Raw genomic sequence first — 20259 nt, forward strand, 5'->3', positions numbered from 1 at the left:
GCGAGCGAGAGACTACGAAAATCTGTTGCGTGGTTTTTGAAGGTCAGATGTAGCATTACTGTTTTCATAAAATGACGTAGGCAGGGTCAGGTTAATCTTATTATTAACTGGTTACTTAGAAGAAAATATCCAGAGAAATCAGATCTGGCGATCTTGGTGGCCAAGCATGTGGTCCACCTCGACCAATCCACCTGTTCCCGTAGACTACAGTCAGGTGGTTTCGGACGCGAACTGGAAAATGTACTGCCATGCCTTCCATGTGGAAACACAGTTCGTGCCGAATATCCAGTGGCACATCTTCCGAGAACTCCGCCAGCACTTGTTGCAGGAATATCAAGTACTTGGCACCTGTTGGATGGGGAGGAAGGATATAAAGCCCAGTAACATGACCATCGCGGATACCTGCCCAGACATTGCGCTGAAGGTATGCTGAAATGTTCATGTACACGTGTTTTAGGGATTTCTTGATCTCAGATGTGGCTATTTCGAACGTTCGAAACAGTTTCCCTGTCGAAATGCGCTTCGTCGATGGAGAAAATTCACCTTGGAAACTAAGAAAAATCCGCAAAACGGTGAAAAAAGCAAGTTCAGAAATTGACACATGGCACAAAATCCGCCGGGAGTATGGCGTATACCTTCTGATGGTTATGTGGGTGAGTTGCTGTTCATGCAAAACACACCAGACAGACGAGTGAGACGCATGCAAGTCACGAGCAATGGCTCGAGTAGTCGTCGACTTTCTTCAACTTGATGAAGCACTTCCTGTCCAACACAACAGAGCGCCGCCTTCTTGGAACACCACAGTTTGCTCTGTCGCTTGCGAATTTCCCACTTCCCAGCAGCCGTTGTTCTACTCTGGGAAACATGGGAATGGGACGCGATGGAGCCACACTGTTTGGAAAGCAATCGTGATATAGACGTTGGACTTCACTTCCATTATGGCGAGATTCACCATAAACTAACAAGACGTCGGTGTACTCTGCGAATGTGTAACCAGACATTCTGTTACTGCAGCACTAGTGACCGCAATGTCAACTGACGACTCACCAGGAAGCACGAAAACGGGGGAGATGGGAACAGAGGACATCACGTAAAATCGCGTCATCATACCATTCATGTTTGTGGATAGCCTACCATAACAGGTGAACTGAATAAGAAACATCTAGCGCGCGACTGAGTAGCTCTTGGATACGAACCGTTACCAGACATGGATTCTTATGTTAACACTTGATTTAATAAGTCCCGCCTACAACACCTAGAAGTGTGTAACATGAAATTCGAAACATCCTATATAGTGCAGTCACTTATGATTGCACGTGCAAACGATAAAGGGCAAGGGAAATGTTCATAATCAACGTCGTATCTCATAAACAGCTGGAGGCACGGAAACGAGTTTTTGATAGCGTATTTTGCCATATAGTTGACACATGAAACTTTCTTATCTAATGTGATACATAAGTAATAACAGAATTTTTTGATGAAATAATGTAATTATTCTAATGCCCATCAATAGCTTGTGAAATGAGTTTTTGTAGTTTACAGTGATGCAGCCCAATACCTAAAATTATTTTATCCAATACCCAACATTATTTTATCCAGACAGAGAATTAATGTGGTTAAGGAAAGAATCACACGTTTATTTTTCTACTAAGCATGACATTTTCTTTAGCTATTGACCTCACTTGCCATCAGTTGTCTGTTTAATAACACTCTGTTTCTGTCGCAATTGAGTTGCATTATCATGTTAGTGAGGTGAAACTGTGTAAACCGCACTGTGGTCTGGTAAGAGATGCCAATTTTAACATGGTAACGAGATAAAGAAGAAAAGATTTACAAGTCAATCAAAAATAAATCTCTCCTTCTGTAGCAGTTTCAGTGTAATACTCTAACCCAGGGCCTGCCACGGCGTGCCGCACTGCACGCGTGCGGCATGTGAGGGCGAAGGCCCGCCCCTCCACTTGTGTTTGCTCGGTCCTTCTTGGAAGTACACGAAACAGCGCGACATTTCATTTAGCATTGCAGTGCGGCATTTTTCGGTCGGCACAACTCTCTGAGTTCGGCAGAATCGTGCTTTCAGCGCTGTTTAACCTTCACTAATTGTCAGTGTTATGAATGGCGTTCACAGCTCCAGTGGTTGTTTGCACAAAAAGAGGAAGTCTAGCGATCTATCGCCGCATTCCTTAAAAATGAATGGGAGTGACAGAAGGTAATGATGGATATTCTCAGTTCGTATACGCGACAGGTACTGGATATTTGCTATGAAACGACATTACAGTACCATGCAGAAAGAATTTAAAGATTTAGTTGACACTGGGACAGCAAAATACCGCAACGATAGACAGTTGACAGACAGGATTCCTTGTTTCGTACATAAAAAAGCACTTTGTGATAAATTTGCAGGCCTGGAGCACGTGAAGAAACCGGTGGTACAAATAATAAAGTTTCTGAAGCCTCACAGATTATTCCATTGTCATTTGTAACAGTTTCCAATGGAACTGAACTAAGAATATAGAACCTTCATGTAATACTGCAAAGTACGTTGGTAAAGTCAAGGGGCATACCTGGAACCATCTTTCTATTTAAAACACGCTATTGTTGAATTTGTGAAGGAAAAGGAACACAGCAACGAAAATTAGAACATCCAGAATGTACTGCAGACCTCGCATATTAGGTGGACTTGAGTGCAACACTGCTCACAGTAAGAGATCTCAAGGTACACTATGTGATCAAGAGTGTCCGGAAACCTGGCTGAAAATGACTAACAAGTTCGTAGCGCCCTACATCGGTAATGCTGGACTTCAACATGGTGTTGGCCCACCCTTAGCCTTGATGACATCTTACACTCTCGCAGGCAGACGTCCAATCTGGTGCTGGAAGGTTTCTTGGGGAATGGCAGCCCATTCTTCAAGGAGCGCTGCACTGAGGAGAGGTATCGATGTCGGTCGGTGAGGCCTGGCACGAAGTAGGAGTTCCAAAACATCGCAAAGGTGCTCTATAGGATTCAGGTCAGGACCCTGTGCAGACTAGTCCATTACAGGGATGTTATCGTCGTGTAACCACTCCGCCACAACCCGTGCATTATGAGCAGGTGCTTGATCGTGTTGAAAGATACAACCGCCATCCCCGAATTGCTCTTGAACAGTGGGAAGCAAGAAGGTGCTTAAAACATCAATGTAGGCCTGTGCTGTGATAGTGCCACGCAAAACAACAAGGGGTGCAATCCCGCTCCATGAAAAACAGGATCACACCTTAACACCACCGCCTCCAAATTTTACTGTTGGCACTACACCCGCTGGCAGATGACTTTCTCCGGGCATTTGCCATACCCACACTCTGTCATCGGATCGTCATATTGTTTAAATTGATTCGTCACTCCACACAACGTTTGTGCACCGTTCAATCGTCCAATGTTTACGTCTGTACCACCAAGCGAGACGTCGTTTGGCATTTACCGGAGTGATGCGTGGCTCATGAGCAGCCGCTCGACCACGAAATCCAAGTTTTCTTCTCCCGCCTTATTCATAGTACTTTCAGTGGATACTGATGCAGTTTGGGATTCCTTTGTGATGGTCTGGAAAGATGTCTGCCTATTACACATTACGACACACTTCAGCTGTCGGCGGTCTCTGTCAGTCAAAGGACGAGGTCGGTCTGAACGCTTTTATGCTGTGCGTGTCCCTTCACGTTTGCACTTCACTATCACATCGGGAACAGTGGACCTAGGGATGTTTTGGAGTGTGTAAATCTCGCGTACAGACGTATGACACAAGTGACACCCAATCACCTGACCACGTTCGAAGTTCGTGAGTTCCGCGGAGCACCCCAATCTGCTGTCTCACGATGTCTAATGACTACTGAGGTCGCTGAAGTGAGTACCTGGCAGTAGGTGTCAGCACAATGCACCTGATATGAAAAACGTATGTCTTTGGGGCGTGTCCGGATACTTTTTATCACATAGTGTAACCTCCTTCTGATTTGGTGGGTATGCTCTTAAAAAGAAAATCGCTCCTTAGAAGAGACACATTATGATAAACACTATCCAGTTCCCTAAGCTCACTGGCGTTAAGGAAAACGTGAGGTTTGTAGAATTCATTGTGGCCTTGCAACAATTACAGGGGTAGCTTTATAATGATTTTTAGAACGCTATCAATCTTACAAAATCTTAGAACTATTTCCGAGCGTTTTTCGAGTCTGCTTGCCGTTTCAGTTGAAAGCTCCCTTGTGCATGTGCAGGTGCAACTGATTGACCCGAAAGAGAGCCCGCATCTCGTGGTCGTGCGGTAGCGTTCTCGCTTCCCACGCCCGGGTTCCCGGGTTCGATTCCCGGCGGGGTCAGGGATTTTCTCTGCCTCGTGATGGCTGGGTGTTGTGTGCTGTCCTTAGGTTAGTTAGGTTTAAGTAGTTCTAAGTTCTAGGGGACTGATGACCATAGATGTTAAGTCCCATAGTGCTCAGAGCCATTTGAACCATTTTTTGACCCGAAAGATAATTTCAGTTTTAATGAAAAATCTTTTCACGTTTAAACTACCCAGGGCGTCTGGATTGCTTTCCCCGAGTAAGGATTTCGTATTTTCTGATGAGGTTGCTAAAGTGCTACAATGTTTTGAGCGACAAATGTTTGTGAGAGAGACTTTTTAGACTATGAAAGTAAGTATGTCCCGACTCCGTGGCAACTTGAGTGTGGAACTCTGCGAAATTGTCTGCGTCTTGCGTAAGCCGGCAGTTTGTAGCAGATTAAAACTATTTTAAGTCTTCAGCGTGCCAAAAATAATTGAATAATACTAAACATTTATTCTGTTTATATATACTTTTTTTAAGGCTCACCGGCCACTTGACCATCTTCTTCTACTGTGCGGATGCACAAATAGTGCCCGAACTCTTACGGGAATCGGCAACGCGCCGCGAGTAATGAGTATAATGGGCGAGGGCACTACGAATGTAGTGCGGGACAATACGTTGAGAATGTGGGTTGCGTGGGAGGCGTGCCAGAGATAAATCCCTGCAGTCTCGCTATCCTCAGTGTCCTCGGCTCAAAAATGGATAGAGCGTCTGCCATGTAAGCAGAAGATCCTGGGTTCGATTCCCGATCGGGGCACATGTTTTCATCTGTCCCCGTTGACGTACGTCAACGCCTGTAAGCAGCTAAGGGTTTTCATTTCATTGTAATTTATTCTGTTTATGACCTGTGTTGTTGAGAAACGTGAAATATAAAACCAAGTAGCATGCATTGCGACCGCCACTTCAATGTAGCGTGTTCGCAGTTTTCCTCTCTGACCCGCTCCTTGCGCACGGACAGATTGGCGTGGTGATTGGGGAATTTGAAAAGAGGCTGAGCGCTTTGGTACTCGTGCCCGGACAGCAGAAACCTTGGCTGCCCCCACTTTAACCCATTGTGTTTTTAATAATAAACGGTTGGCATGTCGAATTATTGGTGATATTGCCATGACCTGCTAATAAGATCGTCCGCAGGACCACTGCCGTTCTCTCCTCAGCTACCGCCCCGTCTGCGCAGCTAGGTGCGGAGTAGTACTGTACGCACTGTATTTGCTAGCAACCGGTATTGTATTTGCTCAGACCGGTTAAGAGCAGGCGGCCGTGTGCTTTGGGTTGCAGCGCTGTGCCGCGAGCTGCTGTTGACGACGAACTGCCTGGATCCGGGGTACGCGCGGCTGGCGCTGTACACGGGCGTGCTGCTGCACGAGCTGTCCCGCAGCCTGCTGGAGTCTGCCCGCCGCTCCGCCGGGGACCGCTCGGCGCTGGAGCAACTACTGGAGGCGCGAGCGCTGCTGGCCACGGCGCAGCGGGCGCTCCAGCCCGAGCCGCCTGGCAGCGCCGGAGAGCGTATGCTGCAGCTGGTGCGCGGCGCACAGCACGAGGTCGAGGCCCGCTTCAAGGAGGCCTAACCACCACCCACTGCAGACACACTCTCCCTCTGCATTCGCCGCGGCCGCTGCGAGCCTCGCGCGGGAACACGTTCTGTGTAGCCAGTTCTCGTATATCACAAATGTCAGGTCGTGGTCCACGAAACTCTTTTGTTCCTAAAGTTTCGTCCAGGACTGCGCTGGATATCTTCAGACTCCATTGAGTCTTTCCGACTCGGACGTCCGAGAGGGACGTAGGCGCTGTAGAAAAGAACATGTAACCAGAGTTACACTTCATAGAGATTATCCTTGTCGAAAATAAAACTTAACTATCGTTTGTAGTCTTGTCAAAGAGAAAAAAACTGTTTAGCGGATTCTGCAAAGCTTCTTTCCATATGTCGCTAAGTTTCAAACTGTCTTCTTTCCTATTAAAATCATCCCTACGTTTATATTTTTCCGTGGCTCCGCTACATAATAGTTCGTCACTGTACATAAAATTTTTGTTCCAGGAAACTTCACTTCTTGACTTCCTGACCATGTTCTGCTACAGCTGATTTCTCTATTTTCCCTAGTCGGCAAAGACTTTTATGTTCCTTTACCCGTTTTTCGAAAAGTGACGCACTCAGGTGGATATTTGCATGAGATCTCCAGTCACCACCGACAAAAAAACAGGGGTGTCATTAAAAGTCTTGTCGATAGAGCCAAAAAGATTTGCTCGCTGGAATACCTGGACTCTTAAAACATGTGAAGCAGAATTTCGAGAAAATGGCTACTTTGGGGAAAAAGTACAAAGAATTCTACGACCAAATAATGGAAGGCCGAAGGAGAAGCATGAAAAACAACGAGATGGAAGAATACACTTTCCCTCACTTTTGTTTAAAAAAGTAACAGATCAAATCGGAAAGATTTTACAGAAATATGACATTATACCGGCTTTAGATCAACAAACAAAATAGGTCAAGCACTTCGATATGTAAAGGATAAACACAGTCCTCTGTCAGCAGGTGGGATATATTTGAAATTACGTGCACGTGTGGTGAAGTTTATATTGGAATAATGAAGAGTAGCGTGAATACACGGGTAAAGGAACAAAGAAGTTTTTGCGACTAAGGAAAATAGACAAATTGGCTGTAGTAGAGCATGCTCCTCACTCAGGAAGTCACAAAGTAAAGTTTTCTGAAACAAAAATTTTATCTACGAGGACCAGCTGTTATCCGCTGCTACGTAGAGAAGTTCAAATGTTCAAATGTGTGTGAAGTCCTAAAGGACCAAACTGCGGAGGTCATCGGTCCCTAGACTTACACACTATTTAAACTAACTTCAGCTAACTTATGCTAAGAACAACACACACACCCATGGGGAGGGGAGGACTCGAATCTCCGGCAGCAGGGGCCTCGCAATCCGTGAAATGGCACCTCAAACCGCGTAGCCACTAAGCGTGGCGTAGAGAAGTCATCCAAAAATGTAAACATAGGGATAATTTTAATAGAAACGAAGAGACCATGAAACTTAGCGATATAAGGACAGCAGCTCCGTAGAATCACTAAACAGTCTTTTTTTTTTTTTGTCTTCAACTAGACGACAATCGATAGTTGAGTTTTTACCTTTCACGAGGATAATCTCTATTTATCACGTGTAACCTCGGCCACACCCCCTTATATATATATACTTACTGCAACCTACATCCTTCTGAATCTGCTTAGTGTATTCATCTCTTGCTCTCCCTCTACTATTTTTACCCTCCACGCTGCCCTCCAATGCTAAATTTGTGATCCCTTGATGCCTCAGAACATGTCCTACCAACCGGTCTCTTCTTCTTATCAAGTTGTGCCACAAACTCCTCTTCTCCCCAATTCTATTCAATATCTCCTCATTAGTTATGTGATCTACCCACCTAATCTTCAGCATTCTTCTGTAGCATCACATTTCAAAAGCTTCTATTCTCTTCTTGTCCAAACTATTTATCGTCCATGTTTCACTTCCATACATGGCTACAGTCCATACAAATACCTTCAGAAACGACTTCCTGACACTTAAATCTATACTCGATGTTAACAAATTTCTCTTCTCCAAAAACGCTTTCCTTGCCATCGCCAGTCTACATTTTATATCCTCTCTACTTCGACCATCATCAGTTATTTTGCTCCCCAAATAGCAAAACTCCTTTACTACTTTAAGTGTCTCATTTCCTAATCTAATTCGCTCATCATCACCCGACTTAATTCGACTACAGTCCATTATCCTCGTTAGACGTCCTACCAGTCAGTCGGGAAGACTAAATGGAGAGCGACACCTCTGAAGTCCAGCGCAGTTCTGGACGGAATGTTAGGAACAGAAGAGTTTTGTGGACCAAGACCTTATACCTCGAAAGGTTTTACCAGCAGCAGTGTCATCCAATCGTCAAAGCCTTCATTTTATAAGTGAGTGCAAAGCCCGCTCAGTCAACTGACATACCTGTCACCCACAGGAGAAAACGCTCTAATACCATGTAAGACCTACTGTAAGCTTGACAATGGCCTCATTTCGGCGATGAAGGAAGTCCATAACTTTCTTCAGGTTAGCCATACCCTGTTGAAACCGTCGACATTTCGATCTTATGGAGCTACCAAATTTCAGGGATGATGATTGCTACGCTTCATCCGATTTTCCAAGTGGTCCCAGCCATTTTCTATCGGATTATCATCAGGTGTCTCAGCGTCGCAGTCGCCGTACCATAAGATACCGGAGTGTTTGTCGAATCAGGAAGGTGTATCGGCAGCCCTCTGAACACTTTTCACGATGAGTCAATCCGCTCCATTTGTGCTTGATAAATTCTTTACCCCGATAAAATCGTACACATGAACTGGGTTTCAGAATGTAAATCGCATCTTCAGGTGCTAAAAGAAAAAAAAAGGGGGAAACCAAGAGCGAGTCTTCATAAAATTAATTAACACTATAAGGGTCCAAACAAATGTGAATATCAGGATTGTAACAATTAAGCACATGTTGTCAGACTAACGTAATCTATGAACCAACTGTGAACCACTAGACATGTGGCATCAGTTTAAGAAATCAAAATTAATGCATAAAAGCGGCAGACTGCCAATTTGTGAACCTCAGAAGTAGCTAGCCATGCAAGTGCCCAGCCGCCGTATATCGTGGAGGCCCAGCGAGACCGGTCAGCACGATGCCGCTCGGGCCGCTGACACGCTTGAGTACACACATTCGTCAGGGAGTGGCTGCCACCGGAACTAATGCCGAGGGCGGGAGGGGCCACCGAAGAAATCATAGCTAACAACAAGGCCACACACTCAGGTTTCCTCCCAAACGCTACCCGCTACTAATAGCACTCGAACTACCTTATTTATGCGTTGCATTAGCTAAGACAGGCCTAGTACAGAGCAACCAATAAAAGTAAGACATGTAATGTATAATGCAATTGTCAAGAAAGAAATCAATAAAAGTGTATAATGAAATTGTCAAGAAATATAATAAAACTGTAGAAAAAAATTAATAAAACCATTGAATAAAATATAAACGATGCCAAACCTGCATACCACAATTTATGGCTTTGAATACTGTTGTTGATACTTCGGAAGACGGGAATGTCCACGATGTAATCATCGTAAAGGTGTAGAAGAAATCGCAAGACTCGTTCGTCGAGAATGTTGAAGTAAACATCCTAGTTAAGTGTGTATGTGAAATCTTATGGGAGTTAACTGCTACGGTCATCAGTCCCTAAGCTTACACACTACTTAACCTAAATTATCCTAAGGACAAACACACACACCCATGCCCGAGGGATGACTCGAACCTCCGCCGGGACCACCTAGTTAAGTGTTGACGGCAATCTGAATGAGTGGCCCAAGTCACGGTAAGGAGGACACACCCAAAATACAACAGTCAATCTGAACTACATACTCCACACGCTATGGGCTAAACATCTTATTAGGTCGTCGGTACACTCGACAGCTTGCGTTATTTCAGAGGAGCCAAACTCGTGACTTTTCGGATCGCACTACACTGCTCCGCTCAACTCCTGTCCAGTTTTTGTGCTGTTTGGCCCACGAAAGACGCAACTTTGTGGCACTGCGAGCAACGACCTCTTGCGGGGAACCCACTCCAGATCTTCATTACGTCTCGTTCCCTTTCATTTGTTCTCACGGAAACTGGTTGAATTACTATTTGGGACCCATTTTCACTGATAAGGTGTAACGTGTCCGGTCCCTACCGTTTAAAATATTTTCATTACTCCTACGCTGTCCAGTCACATTTTGACGACCTGTAAAAACACGAATAAACACCTTTTGCAGTCTGGACACGCAGAAAAGAGTCAGTAAGGTTCTGGAAGGTACTGACAGGCATGTGCAGCCATGCCGGCCCCAGTGCCTTGCCCAGCTGCGCTAGGTTTCTCGATTGAGGATCCATGGTGCGAACAGTCTGATCGATGAGGTCTCACAGCTTCTCGAATGGGTTTAAATCCGAGGAATCTGGTGGCCAGGGGAGAACGGTAAATTCATACTGGTCCTCCTCGATACCCACATACGCTACCAGCTATATGACACGTTGCATTGTTCTGCTGGTGGATGCCATCGTGCTGAGGAAAAAGGAACCGTGTGTAGTGGTGGACATGGTCCCCAAGAATATATGCATACTGGTCTCGATCCTTTGTGCCTTCCAGAATGACGAGATCACTCGGAGAAAGCCACGAAAACATTCCCCAGACCGTAACGATTCCTTCGGCTTTGACCCTCCCGACGATTGTCGCAGGGCGTTTGCTTTCAGACGTTTCACCCTTAACAAGTATAAAATATGATTCATCTGAGAAGCCCACCTGTCACCACTGACTGAAAGTTCAGCTGCGGTACTGGCGTGCAGATTCCAGCCTTCGTCGCCAATGAACAGCAGTCAGCTGATTGTAGCAACTAGGCGCCTGATGCGGAGGCCCGTACGCAGCAACTTTCTCTGAACCGTCGTTGAGTAGACGCAGTTGATAGCTGTGGTGTCACCGCAAGGCACCATACTTGCTAGGTTGCAGGCTTCAAATCGGCCGCGATCCGTCAGTACACATCGGACCCGCGAGTCGCCACTGTCGACGCTAGCAGACTGAGCGCCGCCACTCGGCTGGTCTTACGGGACAAGCTAGAGCACAGCCCTGTTCTACAGCCGACTTGAATAGGAATGGTTCACTCGTTATAGCTTCAGAGATCTCATTTGCAGAGACGCTAGTTAGCGTAGCTTTCAGCTAAGTCAGTAGCTACGACCTAGCCAGGCGCCACATACAGTTTATGCATTGACAATTGATCTATATGTGTGAAGCAAACAGAATTGTAAAGAAGTATTCGCAGTTCAGTCTATAACTGGAATTGTAAATATTATTGTACAAAGGCAAAATGGACGTTCACCGCTGATTCTGAACTAAAGCTAAGTATGTAATTGTATTCCTGTCTACTAACTTTCTGATCACCTAAGATGTTCCAGATACATCCCGTCAAGTATAGTTCATTGATCCTCACGTCAGCCTACGTGATCAACAAGTGTACTTAATGGCCATACCTCGTTATCAGTCTAAGAGTCAAACTGAGTGACTCAGCCGGGTCACCCCTTTTCCCATGAGGCCCATAGTTCAGCCTCATACATAACAGTAGCCCCCTTGGTTGATCTGGGCGGCCAGTTGCTCAACAGCTGTAAGTCTGTTTGCCCATACACATCTCCGCAGCCGTCGCTCACCGCTGTCATCTATGGTCCTTGGTGCGGGAGTAGCAATGTGCACATTTAAAACAGCACGCTGCATCCACACAGCTCCAGACGTAATAAAAATAAGCGAGTAGTAAAAGGGGGCTATTAACAAGGACTAGAGAAAGTGAGTAATCACTAACACGAGATGAACTACATGGCAAGTCATGTAAGTCAGTACTACCACACAGAATTCACAATTTTTTAGTCGTATCATCCACATTTGTCATTATTAAATGTATAAGACAGAACTTAAAATATTCATATACGACAGGAGAACTTTGTAGATCTTGGCCCGTCATCAAATGGTAATGAAATTGAATGAAGAAAACGATTATCAGTTGGTTTCCGCTGACGTACACACTCTAGCACGACAGTATGATATGCGCTGTTCTCGCACCTCTATCGTAACTCTTTGTTCCACTTAATGTACAAATTATTAGTTACTCTTCATTATTTAATAGTGTTACTTTTGTGGTTTATGTAATAATAATCTTATACAAACTATGAATATCTTTTTACCCAGACTGTAGCATTCAATAAAATCTTGTTGCACTTCGTTATCAACTGCAACTGTTTATAAATGCAACGAAAACACTCATTTATAGTGTCCAATGAAAATTTATACCAGAACGGGATTCGAATCGGATCCCCTGCTAACTGCGAGCAGTCGCCTTAGGCAGTTAACCATCTGAGCGCATTGCACGGCCGACTTAAACTTTCAATGGCACCGATGTTCCTCTCCTACACACGGCTTTAAAATGAACCTAATCAATGGGGTCGGTTAGTGATTCATCATGACGTAACATCTCAGTGAAACATCTCTTCAACATTAATCTTTGTGAAGTATGAGAATGCACAGGTTTTTTTAAACTCATTCAGACGTATTCTCAATGGCTCAATAAGGTAATCTTCGTACAGTCACAATTTTTTTTTTCTAAATTTGAACGCTACGTTAATGTTAAGATTTATCTTATTTTCTTAACTGTCTGTTGAAAAATGACTCAGATTTATCATAACTCACCCCCCCTCCTCCCCAATTCCTTTACAATGAAATCATAGCATCGAAATGCGTTGCCGATTCTATAAGCAATAAACAAATACCAACTGCAGACAGTCAAACAACATCGACAAAAATATACTAAGGACTGCGTCACTATACGTCATACGGCCTCTATTGCGAACAAATAAACCTATCAAAATTTACGTAATAGCAGTGTGTTCATGCCAGACTAAGACACTCATTACCACGATGTATAGCACTCTGACCACAATACCACCACAAATCGTTACGCACCAAACGAATTTCCGAATACTCCGCTACCTCAGATGCAAAGAAGAAACCACAGTCTAACATTGCCATCGTCTGAAATGCTTTCGCCCGTCTGCAGCCCTCTAGCACGGCGGTCAATCAGCGCGCAAGCCAACGCAGCAAGAGCAATATAAACAAAGTTTACGATTCAAGCAACACATACTCAAATAGGTAAAATCTTTCACAATAATTAATCGTGAAGAGTATGCGCGACATAAATGCAGCATCAGTGTAAAAGCTTTAAAGGCAGTAATTTGGGTGCAAAGAATAATTTGTGAATAAAAACAGGATCTTTAAGTCAACTTTTTAACATTTTCCTCTCTAAAAGCTGACATTACCCGAAACGCTTAAGTCGCAGAACTTAGACATTTAAGAAGATCTGTAACACGTGACTTGAAACACCTAAGAATTTAGGAATTTATTGATTTACGAACATATAACATTTCCAATGGCGCTGTGAGGCTTTCAGCAGTGTAAACTGCATGTACTGTGTTTCATCTAAGCTCACTGACAGTTCGTTTACAGAGGATCAGTTAATAACTTTTAAGAAAATAGGATTTCCATTTCCTAGCGGGGAAGATTATCCATTAGACTTAACTGTAGCACTTCACTCGTCAGCAAAAAGGCTACTTAAGGTTCTTGGCCGCGCGGGATTAGCCGAGCGGTCTAGGGCGCTGCAGTCATGGACTGTACGGCTGGTCCCGACGGAGGTTCGAGTCCTCCCTCGGGCATGGGTGTGTGTGTTTGTCCTTAGGATAATTGAGATTAAGTAGTGTGTAAGCTTAGGGACTGATGACCTTAGCATAAGATTTCACACTCAAACACATTTCAACATTCAGGTTCTTGGACATACTACGGCAGGTAATTTCTATAGGGTGGAGGAAAAGAACATTATAAAAAGTGAAGAGCAGGGCAGGAGGAGTCGAATCAAACAAAATTTTTCATGTAACCGTTGGTCGCTAATGCACCGTTGTGGATCTTCGGCAATAAAACAACAGCCAGTCAGCGAAAGGCACGCGGAAGTTTGTGTATTTCATCGAACTTGCCCCGGCCGGCCGGTGTGGCCGAGCGGTTCTAGGCGCTTCAGTCTGGAACCGCGCGACCGCTACGGTAGCAGTTTCGAATCCTGCCTCGGGCATGGATGTGTGTGATGCCCTTAGGTTAGTTAGGTTTAAGCAGTTCTAAGTTCTAGGGGACTTATCACCTCAGATGTTAAGTCCCATAGTGCTCAGAGCCATTTGCACCATTTTTTTTTAACTTGCCCCAACCTGTTCTGCAAAACAGCGCAGTGGCTAATCACATTAACTGTAGATTGCTGTTTCAGCTAGCTGCTACGTAATAACTCTGTGAAACATCTCTCCAACATCAGTCTATACAGCTTTGTGAAGTATGAAAATGCTAAGATTATTTTTTTTAACCAATTCAGACTAAATGGCTTAAATAAGGTAATCATCGCGTAGTGATAATAATTTTTTTCTAAATTTGGTGTAACACGATATATTAATGTTAAGACTTCTCTTATTTTCGTAACTACTTTGTGAAAAATAAAGCAGATTTATCATAACTCACCCTCTATTCCTTTAGAAAGAAATTATAACATCGAAATGCGAAAGCTAGGAATACTTTAAATTCATACCCTTCCCTGGTTACGTTAGATATGTTTACTGGGTAAAGATTGGGTTTTAACTCAACTATTCTAAAAATACCATAACAGATTAATTTGTTCAGATCATAAGCAGAAAAAGCGCAGCAGTGAAATAGTCGACAAATGGTACTGTAAGATGCAGTATTATTAGTAATTAAATCAGTCCATATGTTTTAGTTTTTCCAAGTGGACAGACAGTAAGAGTGAATTTTTATTTTAAAAAGAACAGCAGATCAACAAGGCTGAACTATGGCAACAGTGAATCCGGCCGCGGTGGCCGAGCGGTTCTAGGCGCTTCAGTCCGGAACCGCACTGCTCCTATGGTCGCAGGTTCGAGTCCTGCCTCTGGCATGGTTGTGTGTGATTTCCATAGGTTAGTTAGGTTTAATTAGTTTTAAGTCTAGGGAGCTGATGACCTCAGATATTAAGTTCCATAGTGCTTAGAGCCATTTGAACCATTTTTTTTTCAACAGTGAAAAAGAAAACTGAAATGAAGGTTTAAATGCCTTTTTTTTAAAAAAAAAGTAATTTATAGCAAACCCTAGAAATTGCTGCTTTTAACATCGCTACAGAGCTGCACACAACACAGCGTGAAGCACAACAACCACAGAACAACGCAGCAGCAGCTTATCGGGACGAAGCAGCGTTGCTAGGCAAACTTAAACACGTTCGCTTACTGAACAAACTTCCAGGCAATCGTATCTGTCGTTTTGTGGCCATAGCTTAACGACAAAGTACTTCCTGCCTATGGCTGAGTGTAAAATTTTGCTTGAGTTTGCATCCCTAACTCTGCTCTGACCTAATCAGATTGTTTATCTGCATCCTGTATGCAAAGAATTACAGAGGACCCAAAACCCATCCAGTAGCACACCTGTTATCAGTGTACAAATAGAACTGGCTCTAAAATAGTTGAGAATAACGTGTCAGAGCTGGCTTAGTTAAAGAGCTGCATTAACCAGATATGAACAGGATAGGTCAGAGATACCAACAACAACTGTCTGTATATAATTTAATTTTAAGGAAAATATAAACATTGTATAGGACAATTACCTGATTACTTTGTACTTCAGTGTTACAAGATGTTTCTGAAAGGACTTATAAACTTCGCAAATTCATATACATTTCTTCATATGGCTCACAGACCTGGTTCTGATGTCATTCTGTAGCAACATACATTAAGTTTTTACCTTACATCTAGACTGGTTGAACGTGACTTACATCTCCTAGTGGCACACGTCCCGTCTGAAGTAGATTTCTTGCCAAACTCGCTGCAGCATGCGACGCCTAAATTTTCAATTGTTGTTTAGATTATTGCTCTGAGCTCTGAGCTCTGATAGAGGAGCCGTAAGGGTGGTATGAGCTCTGTACCTTTGATGAATGACCACAAAAAATATACATCAAGAACTGTCAAGTCGAGCGAACGTGGGGACTATTGCAATCGACACACCTCGACGTCTGCCGGTCGATTTACTTGCAAAGGAGTTACTGAGGAAATCCTGGACATTAATGAGGCAGCGTGCCGGTGCGCCATCTTTCAAGACGCGTACGCTGCGTTCTTGATCTGGGGGATTAAAAAGTTTTCTAGCATATCTAAATACACTATTTCGTTGATGATTTTCTCTTGGAAGAAGAAAAGAATTGTAACCTATTCTCTTGCTCAATACACAAAAGACGGTAACTTTTGGTCTGTCTCGAAAATTGAAAAACACTGAAGCTGAAGTGGACGCATCAAGCGTTATATCCGTGTACTAATACGAGACACGCTGTGTGTGTAACGACTGACAGAGAGCAGCAAGAAGCACGAAATTTATCATGATATCCAAAACGTTAAAAAAGCAACTACATAATTTTGTGTGTCACTACATACGCATTAGAACACAGATGATGACGCGAGTAGCTCTAGTATATTGAAATATATTAGCTGACATTTTCCTTATTATTGTATATTCAGTAAATGGTTTTACCTAAATTGGTAAGGACTTTTTCGGTGTTTGATCACACCCTAAAACGTCTGAAAGGATTGGGATTGAATGTGATAATAAACTCGGGATATAAGTATGCGCTGTAGTGTATTGTGTGTGAAATCGTATGGGACTTAACTGCTTGCCGGCCGCGGTGGCCGTGCGGTTCTAGGCGCTCCAGTCCGGAGCCGCGCTGCTGCTACGGTCGCAGGTTCGAATCCTGCCTCGGGCACGGGTGTGAGTGATGTCCTTAGGTTAGTTAGGTTTAAGTAGTTCTAGGGGACTAATGACCACAGCAGTTGAGTTCCATAGTGCTCAGAGCCATTTGAACCATTTTTTTGAACTTAACTGCTAAGGTCATCAGTCCCTAAGCTTACACACTACTTAATGTAAATTATCCTAAGGACAAACACACACACCCATGCGCGAGGGAGGACTCGAACCTCCGCCGGGACCAGCCTCACAGTCCATCACTGCAGCGCCTCCAGACCGCTCGGCTAATCCCGCGCGGCTGTAGTGTATTACAAAAGACAGTTTGAGTTATAAAATATTAAAGAACAATTGTGTGAATCTGGGCTTCACAATAATTCACTTTCCGACGACAATTCCAAACTAAAACCGTGAGTTGGAAGAGTTGCTAAATGAAATGAAGTTGCTTAATAATCTCACACTTGACTCTATGAACTGATTTGCAGCTTGTGTATGACGATCACAGTGACTGTTTGTTTGCAACTAGCACCAAAGAATCCCAAAGATATGAGGAAGAAATGACGTATACGAGACAGTGAAATTTATCTTGAACTTGTATTACATTTCTCCTGCTCATTGTAATGCGCCAGAGCTGTAAGCGATGCTTACCATAATTTTAAACGTGATGTGAGCAGAGTGGAGATACCGCAGCTGCCTGGTCTGAAGTTTAGCGATATAATTAGGCACCTGAGGAGTAGAACACTGGAGACTCCAGATGCCTCTGCCACTTGAGAGTGCATCTACAACTCTTGCCACCATCTCCTGTCTGAAACATGTCTGCATTTCCTATTTTCTGCCTGCAGAAAGCAGCTTGCTATTTCCTCCCACAAATAAAATGAGTCCACCAAACCTTTCAAAATTTGCTACAGGCTGTCAATCAAGCAATTATTCCTTTTACAAAATACCACAAAAAGAAACAACGAAATGTCAACAAGCCAATGAACTGAATTTCTTCCCCTCTTTTCTAAAAAAAATTCTTACTCAGTGCTACTTTCTCCTAACGTCACTTCTAACACCCCAGTCGGTGCTCATTCAGCTACTAGATAGCCTAGCATTACAGGTCCTGTGAAAAGTTAAGAAAATTGTCCACGATGCTAGTCGCCGACTTTGCTGAAACTTCTGAACGTTAAGGTCAGAGCTGTTTTGTCATGTTTTTAGGAAAATCAGGAAATGATTGTCTGCTGGAGTATTTCTTTCAAAAAACTCCTAGCGCCTATCACCCACTGAAAGAGTTCCATCTCCAGAAAGAAGGCTTTTTATCTCAGCCGTCGGGTAGACTGTGCTATAAACCAGGCAATGGCCTCTCCGCCTGCTCACTGATTGTCAAAACGACTTCCACCCACCCGCCCTTCCCCCCTCTTTATCCGACATGACGAGGACGCCATGTATGTACTTCTCCTCCCTTTCTTCCAACAAACTCCATCGTACCCACAACTCCCAATGGCTCATTTCGCCATGACTAGCTAAAAGTCCTCTGTTTCATATTCACAGCACTCATCACCCAAAGTGCACCCATAAAGCAAACTGATATACCTAGTACCATATCAGATTAGAGAAGATTAAGAAGTGGAAGTGAAATCAGCTCATACAGTCACTGTGATATCGTGTCTCTTGTTTAATTAATTCAGCTTCCCTCCACTTGCATAATTAAAGCTGAATGAATGCAAAGAGGGTTGATCAAGGGTTATTATATACACGATGAGCCAAGCGCCTTGACTACCCCCTTAATAGCCTCCAGTTTTGGATGCAATACAGCTGCAGTGCTACTTGGTATGGATTCAGCAAATCCTTCGTAGGCTTCTGGAGGAACATGACACCAAAAGTCTACGAAAAGGCCACCCAGTTCCCGTAAATTACAAGCCTGTTATTGTGAGCAAGGAGTTGGCACCCGATAGCGTCCCATGTGTTTCGTGGTTTCATAGCAGATCAGGCGAATCCGGAGGCCAAGACTTCAGCGTGAGTGTACTATAATGCTTCTCAAACCACTGTTATCCTGTTGGAAGATGTCATCGCTGACGTTCATATAGCCCATAGCTGTCGTGATGCCTTCAGTTATTGCCTAGATACCACGGAAGCCCAGGTGAATGAGCACTACTGCATAATACATGCCCCACTGGCCAGGATCTGTGTCGAAGTGTGTGTTTTGTGTAGCCATTCACCTGGATGACGACGTTTCTGGACACGACCGACCTGGTGTGAGAAACAATTTGGTTCTTCCGCCAAGCCGAGATGATTTCATTGATTCACAGTCAGACCTCGATGATCTCGTATCATCTACAACCATAATTATTATTTGGCTATGTCGTTGGGCCACCATGGGAACACGTAGGGGTAGCTTGACGCGGACTCCTTATTCGGCAATGTGCGCTGAACGACGTGCTCGCTTGTGGCCACACCAGATTTGTAAAGAACGCTGTCGTCAGATGTACCACAGGTCGTCGTCTGTCTTGCTTTACATAGCGGGCAAGTCTCCCTCCTGCACTTCTGTGGTGAGCCGTAGACCCCCAGCAACTTGTCATCTAATCGTGACCTCACCGTCTTTCAACCATTTTCCATAGATGCTCACGACAGCAGCGTGAAAATACCCAACCAACTTCGCCATTTCCGAGGTGCTCGTTCCAACGCTTCGGGCCATAATAATCTGCCCTTTGTCAAAGTCGTCTACGTCAGTGGTTTTCCCCACTGCGATCGCTAAAATCATTTTTCGTTCATCCCTGCTCAATTTATATATTGTCCTTATAGTGTCAGGTGCCTATAACCCCTATCGCGATGAGCAGCGGGAATAGTGTTTTGGCTTCACAATTTATCTGTTTCGCAAAGGTATATGTGGAAAATTATGAGAGGTAAACTGCATAGTTATGTTTATTTTTTCTATTTATTTTACGTAATCTCAACATATAACAATTTTCCCACAGATGCCGTTCGAAGGATTGACTGGACGCTTGCGGGTAAAAGGAATATTTTTAAGGGCAACTATCACATAAATGTATATCGCAAACATTTTTCGCCTGAAGATTCTGACACTGAAATCAACAGGAAACTGGATCCTGATTCTGTAGCACTGATTTTTTTTTATTTTCTCTGCATTTAGCATCCACAGAAAAAAGAGAGAAATAACTGAGAGACATACGCAACAATTATCATCTGCTTCGCGACATGTAGTACAATATGCAGTTTACTGTACATATACCAATATGACTGTACAGGAAATATTTGTGCAAACGTTTCGATTGCTTAAAGGTACAGCTTAATTCCCTATGTAACAAAATGTTTCTGAAGTCTTGCTTTATTTGCATAAAAATCTACAAGGAACAATATACTAGTGTTGTTGAATAAGAGCAAACATTCCTGGAACATTAATAGACGAGCTACTAAGGGCAATACTTTAGTAGCCGAACGTGGTGTATATACTTGTATGTTTTAGTATTAAGATTAGGTTATTCTGTGTTCAGAATCACTGCAGAACATTTGATCAACACAACATTAATATCTGTTTCGTTTCGCCACAGACACTGA

General features: G+C 43.7%; 1 protein-coding gene across 1 annotated transcript in view; it reads left to right on the forward strand.

Moving 5' to 3' along the window:
* Positions 1–7636, forward strand: part of LOC124594328 (SET domain-containing protein SmydA-8-like) — a 117650-nt gene extending 110014 nt beyond the window's left edge. The window contains exon 8 of the mRNA XM_047132690.1: positions 5614–7636. Coding sequence (XP_046988646.1) covers positions 5614–5903 — 290 coding nt within the window. The 3' untranslated portion in view covers positions 5904–7636. The remainder of the gene's footprint in view (positions 1–5613) is intronic.
* Positions 7637–20259: the final 12623 nt, after the last annotated feature.

The sequence above is a fragment of the Schistocerca americana genome, chromosome 2, assembly GCF_021461395.2.
Source record: "Schistocerca americana isolate TAMUIC-IGC-003095 chromosome 2, iqSchAmer2.1, whole genome shotgun sequence".
NCBI lineage: Eukaryota > Metazoa > Arthropoda > Insecta > Orthoptera > Acrididae > Schistocerca > Schistocerca americana.